At 53.2% G+C, this 6102-nt stretch overlaps 1 protein-coding gene across 2 annotated transcripts in view; it reads right to left on the bottom strand.

The window, feature by feature from the left end:
- Positions 1-964: 964 nt before the first annotated feature.
- The window catches only part of N4BP1 (NEDD4 binding protein 1), a 47581-nt gene continuing 42443 nt past the window's right edge, over positions 965-6102 (bottom strand). For both annotated transcript variants that reach the window (XM_073884392.1, XM_025852329.2), the window contains one exon: positions 965-5657. In XM_073884392.1, coding sequence (XP_073740493.1) covers positions 5300-5657 — 358 coding nt within the window. In that variant the 3' untranslated portion in view covers positions 965-5299. The remainder of the gene's footprint in view (positions 5658-6102) is intronic.

Here is a 6102-nt window from a genome sequence, read left to right as displayed (position 1 = left end):
ACCTATTCTGCACAATGCCCCTAGAGTAGGATGTGTGGTTCCACTATGCCTGTCTGACGGTTGGGGACATGGAAAGGTACGGGGAAGGTCTGACTCCGGACAGACAGGCCTGGTGTCTGCCCAGCCGGGGAACTGAACAAAGAAATTCACATTAGGGAATTTTCCAGACAGCCTCAAGAGGAAGTGGGGATGTTGAGAAGGAAAAGCGGCTGCAGGAAACAGCCTGCTTGAAGGTGGGGGCGGAGCTCTCCTGGAGGTGGAGGGGAAAGTTTCAAACACATCAGAAACTGTCAGCCTCTTACCACCATTTTCTGACTGGGGTGAACACTCCTAAGTTCTGTTTGCACCACTCTTTGGGATCTTTCTAAAGATATGAGTCTCTCCCATTTAATCTGCTGAGTCTAGGGGCTGTGATATCCATTTGACTCAAGACGCTTGATTTCAAGGGTTGTAAACCCAACTTGAACTAGCTTAAGCAAAGGGAAATGCGTCTCTCGATAGCTGCGGAAGGGCATGGGTGCCATCAGGCTCCCACGACAACAGCAGCCTGGCACCCCTCCCCAGGAATCTCGCTGTCATGCTCCTACCTCTCTACCATAGTCAGCTTCCCCCTATGGCAGGAAATGGCCTCCAACAGATCTGGGCATGACACTCCTCAGACCCACCGGCAGGGGGGTTAGGGCCCAAGGAGTGGCTCTGACTGGCCTAGCTTGGGCTGGGTATCTGCCCCTGGCCCACTCGCGGGCAGAAGTGAGAGCACACGGCTTGGCTCAGCCTGTCCGGGGCCCACCCTGGACCACATGTGTGTTGGGAGCCTCGGAGGGAAGGGGAAAGCCGGGCAGACACCCCACCCGCAGTCTACAGCAGCGGAGCAGTGGATTCCCTGGTGCAAATGCCGACAGTGTAACTTCTGAAGGTCTTATCGGCTGCCAGATACCGCAGTCAAGAAGGCACTGTCGTCCAGTTCAATTGAGCAGACGTTTATTGAGCACCTATTAAGTGCAAGGCACTGTGCTAGGTGCCATGGGAAATACAAAGAGTGAACACAGATGGTCCCTGCCCGCGAGGAGCTCACAGTCTAGAAAGGGAGGTGAGACACAGTACACAATCAGCTGGGGTGACACCAGCCGGCGCAGCCAGTGCCAAAAGCCAGACACAAGTGCTGTGGGTCACAGAGCGCCATGGGGTTGCTTCTGGGCAGAGAAGCATGGGCAAGAGTACAAACAGGACGCAGGCTGGGCCTTTGAGGGGGAAGCCACTTGGGAGAAAGGGCATCTCTAGCTGAGGAAATAGGTGCACGCAGAGGCGGGAGCCCACAGGTAACTGAGGAAATGTGTGTGGGCTGCAGTGAGCATCCGGGGAAGGGCTATTCCAAGTGGGCAGTCACACGTGGCCACGAGGCGGACGGTACAGGTACTACTCAGGGAGGGCTGAGCTCGGTGCTCTGGTCGCGAGGCACTGAAGATCACTGAACAGAGACGAGGGTGTGACCAGCAATGTGGTTTTGGAAGATAAATCTGGGAGCACTGTGGAGTCTGGGAGGGAGAGGTGGGCTGACTGGTCAGGGACCGCAGCCCACGGAAAGGGGTGGATGGAGGGGACTTTGTGGCAGGGTGGGGTGGGGATGGAGAGTGAGGGACAGATGCAGGCGGAGGGCCTGGGGACTGAGTCTGAGGACGGCACAGGGCTCCCAGCTGAGCTAGAAATGCGCTCCTGCAGGGCAGGCCTAGCGGTGGGACTACAAGTCGCTGCCCAGGGGGGACACGTGGAGCTAGGAAAGTTAGGGAGGACGAAAGCTGGAGTTAGAGCCCTAAGGGTGAGTGCACTTTCTCACCATGTGGTCCCCAGACAGCCTGCATGGGAAACAGGGAGCTTGCTGCAGTCTCTAATTTCCACGCTTTGTTCCAGGGCCACCAAATAAACAGCTCTGCGGGCTGTGCCCAGTAATCGCAATTTTTAGTAAGAGCTGCCCTCCCCACCATGAGTTCCATGGCTGGCCCAAAGTTTGAGAACCACCTGTCAAGAAAGAAAATCAGATTGGCCTTCCAGTAAAAGAAGAGAAAGGAATGAAGAACATTTGGGAGGGAAATCTCAGAAAATGGGCAAAATAAGGGCAACAATATCAAAATAGTCTGGTCACTGAGTGTGGACGCGACCTCTGAATTTAGCAATTCCGTGGTCCCCGGTGACTTCTAGACTATTTCCAAGTGGTGGGATGAAGGCCAAGTTTGCAAAACAAGAGTGGGAAGGTGAGGGAGAGCAGCAACGCATGGACACGGTTCTTAGGAGAAATCAGCTGATGTTCTGTTAGGGTCTGAACTGTGATAACGGGGAGTAACAGAGAGGTCGATCATTAAGAAACACACGGCGCGAGGCCGCGGGGCCAACGGAACAGACCATGGTTAGGAGAGGACAGGGACACAGGAAGGGGGGCAGGAGAGGGCATGGCAGTGCCGGTGGAGAGCTGCAAGTAGGAAGGCCACAGCTCGGAGGTGCCAGGCTGGGAGCTGAGGGAGAACGGTGCCTGCCCAGGCCCAGACTCAGGGGGGGGGCCAGGGCCTGGGGCATTTCCTGTGATGGAGGAGGGTGCTTGGGAGCACGGGTTTCTCCGTGAATCGGATTCCACAAGGGCCACAACAAGCCTAAGGAAGCAAGACCCCAGGCCTCCTCTCAGAAACGAAAAGCTGCAACAGGCCTGAGTCCCTGACGACTCTGCCAAGCCACAGCTGAGCCTGCCAGACAAGCCGAGCCGCCACCCAGGATGGCTAAGAGGCCTTCCCCCTGTCTTCTTGCCCGCAGCCTACAGGGTCTCAAACACAGGCTACTGGACAGAAAGGTTAAACAAGGTTCTTTCCCCCCCCCCCAGAGAAGGCAGCCAGGGCCTGGGGCAGAAGGCAGGCCTGTATCACCATCTCCTTAATTCTCTAACCCCGGACCACCTCTGAGGAGCAGACACCCGCTTGCCTACTGAACGAGGTGGCACTCCCTGCCTGGCCCCCTCCTTCTAGGAATGCCAGGGAGCGCAGGAAGCAGAGCCACGACACACGAACGCCCGAGGAGTTGCAGGAGGAGGCGCATTGCTGCCAACATCACCAAGGTGGTTCAGAAATCGACTGCTGGGGGCAGACCAGGAAGAAACATTTGAGTAGCGTCAACACTGAGCCTAGTATTAAGAGAAGGCTGAGAACAAGTAATGACTCTTTTTAATGGTTTGAAAATGGAATTTTTAATTTTCAAGTTTCAGAAAGAGCTGTGACTTTTGTTATGTTGTAATTTATCAAGGGAAGGAATTAACCCACTTAATTTCCTGCATCCTTCCTTAATTTCCTGCATCCTTCCTTCCCATACCCTAGAAAGAGGAAAGGGGCAGGTAGAGCCCTCAGAAACAATACTAAGAATACAGAGGCTTAGATAACCCAAAGGTCAAGGGTCAAGTCACTTTTAGAGCCCAGGAAAACTCTGGAACCCCGGCCTAGCCAGTCCCACTTGGCATCACTGGAGGCCCAGTCCCCTTCCAGGAAGACCTGTGTGGCTAAGCCTGGGCCAGCAAGGTTTACTGCTGGGTCCTTCTCTGCAAATAGGAGAAATACTGGATTGGCAAGGCTGTCAGACCAAACCTCAACCCAGAAGATCAGAGTCACTGCGAGACAGCCCTAGCCCTCACACGTCTGCCACACTTTTACAAACCACCAGTTCTGAAGCCGAGGCACAGGGGCTGCGATTGAGTCACTTCCTACCCACCTCAAGTCTCCTACCTCCACATCCACAGCTGGGTGGGTGACTCTGGCCACCTGCCCCAAAGCGGCAGCTGACAACCGGTTCCTCGTTAGGAGGCATCTTAAAGGCATCGGGAGAGAAAACATGATTGAAATGCAAGTCCAACCACCTGGAGGACTCTGGATTCATCCCGAGGGAAGCAGGGGTCGTACACACTGGGAGGGAGCCTCCTGGGAAGCCACCAGCTCTGCTCGCGGCCAACAAAGTCCCTTCACCGTGAAGAACAGACCAGCCCCGAGTCCTCAGCAGCTGTTCTGGGGGCTGGGAGGGGCACGACCCCCAGGGCAGACACGAAACTGCCAGTGAGCAGCCTGGGAAGAGAACAGGTAGAAAATACAAAGCCCTTTGAAAGTCCAGAGAACAGTAAAGATGTTAAGTATAATTACCCAGGAAAAGAACTTCACTGACACAGAATTTGAGCAACACTGAAAACACAATACCAAGATACCAATGCTGAGATAGACTCACTGGAAGGACGGCTGCGGAGAACACTAAAAAGACAAACACAGGAAAAATAAATAAGGGGCTGAGCCCCCACGGCAGCTACTAATGCTATTTATTGGCTTGAGTCATTCTTGAGAATAGAAAACCACTTTTTGGCAAAGCTGCACAAACTTCGCATGGAGGTTGTGGACATAAAATTATGGTAACAACGGGGCTCTTCACGGATCTTCCTCACATCCCGCTATTATTTTCAGAGGCTAAGACGTGACTTCTAGAGTCAGGCCAGGTATAGCAAGGCCTTAGCCTGGTGAACGTGTCAGAGCACTGGATGAGGAGTCTGGTTCCTGCCCAGCTGCTCCACAGCTGTGGACCTGGGCGTGTGTGGACGCGAGCATGCTGAGCCTCAGTTCCCTCTTCTGCAGGGTGGGAGGGGAAGTAGGGTGGGACTGCAGGAGTTCTAGAATTTCTTCTTGCCCTGACATTCTGGGAGTCTGAGCCCTGGTCATTCACAATGGCTAGGCACAGGTGCCATCTAGTGGCACCACCTGCCCCCTCTCACAAATGTCTCCAGTAAAAGACCCATAGGAGCAAAGCCTATTCCTCTGACTCTGATTCCAGGCATGAGGGCAGAGGAGGCTGGGGAGTGGTGAGCACACTTCATGTTAGTGGACGTTACACAGTCATCTCAAGAAAATATACTTTAAGAGATCTTGCTTTCCCTAAAAAAGCAACTTTTTTTTTTATTTAGAAAGGCTAATCATATCCGTTTGTCAATATTTTCAGCTTTAAGGAAAATAGTTTAAAAAACATAAAAATGTAAATACACTCAAGAGTAACTGCTATTAAACAGTTCTGAACAGGCAGAAAATGTACTTTCCTTTTACAGAAAATGTTAAATCTGTAATAGCAGCATAATTTATATATAGAAAAAGCTGGTTTTGAAAACCCAGATTTTTTTATACACAAAACATCTGTTTTCTTTTCTATACACTACAACAGAATTTCCACTGGGAAATTGGTTTCTTCACATTATGTCGCTTCCTGCTGCCACGTGCAGACACAAGCTAAAGTGTGACCTTCAGTCCAACACCATGGCAGACAGTGCGTTCAGGTCTTTCATGTATGGATGGGCCACAAGGATCTGGTCGATTTTCAGTCTTTGCTCAGAGTCAGGGAAGATCTTCAGAAGGGCTTCCCTCAGCTCGCTTGTTTCCGCAGGGGACCTCTGTGCCGGCATGGGCACGCTCTGCTGCATACTGGGAAGGTTCGGCAGAACTGGAAAGCGGGGCTGCTGAGGAAGCCAGTGGCTGGGTGGAGTGCCCTGAATCCGGGCTGGAGGCTGGTGACTGGTGCTGGCTGCCTGGGTGCCAGGGACTCTGAAGCTGGGGTCAAACATGCCCACATTTGGCAAGGCATTGAGTAGGGGCTGCATATCTCTGTGAATAGAGTGAGTCTGGTGAGTTGGGTTATAAGACAAATGAGAAACCTGTCAAAAATGATCTGCTGGTGACCTTGAGGCTGTGCTGCTCCACGGCTTCTGAAGGCAAGCTGCCCACAGAGGGGTCCACGGGGCTGGTGCCTACACCACCTCCCAACTGGTCATGATGGGGAGTGATAGCTCTCCACCAGCTACCCCACCCTCCCAGGTCCGTAGCTCCGAGAACTGACCCCAGCCAACTGTTGGCCCTAAGCCTGGGTTTGCCAGAATCACCTGGGAGCTTTCAAGAGACACAGATAACAGGGTCTCACTCTTCTGGAGACTCGAATTCTGTGTGGGGCCCCGGCTGGGAGGGCTTAGAAGAAGGGACTCCTTTGGGGAGAGGAGCCATTTCTGGTTCCGCAGGCCCCCCGGTCTGGGCAAGGTGCTGGTGCCCACAACCT

The sequence above is a fragment of the Callorhinus ursinus genome, unplaced genomic scaffold, assembly GCF_003265705.2.
Source record: "Callorhinus ursinus isolate GAN/ISIS: 27379988/994484 unplaced genomic scaffold, GSC_fseal_2.0 scaffold56, whole genome shotgun sequence".
In the NCBI taxonomy this organism is placed as follows: Eukaryota; Metazoa; Chordata; class Mammalia; order Carnivora; family Otariidae; genus Callorhinus; species Callorhinus ursinus.
This window is presented reverse-complemented; position numbering and strand designations above follow the sequence as displayed.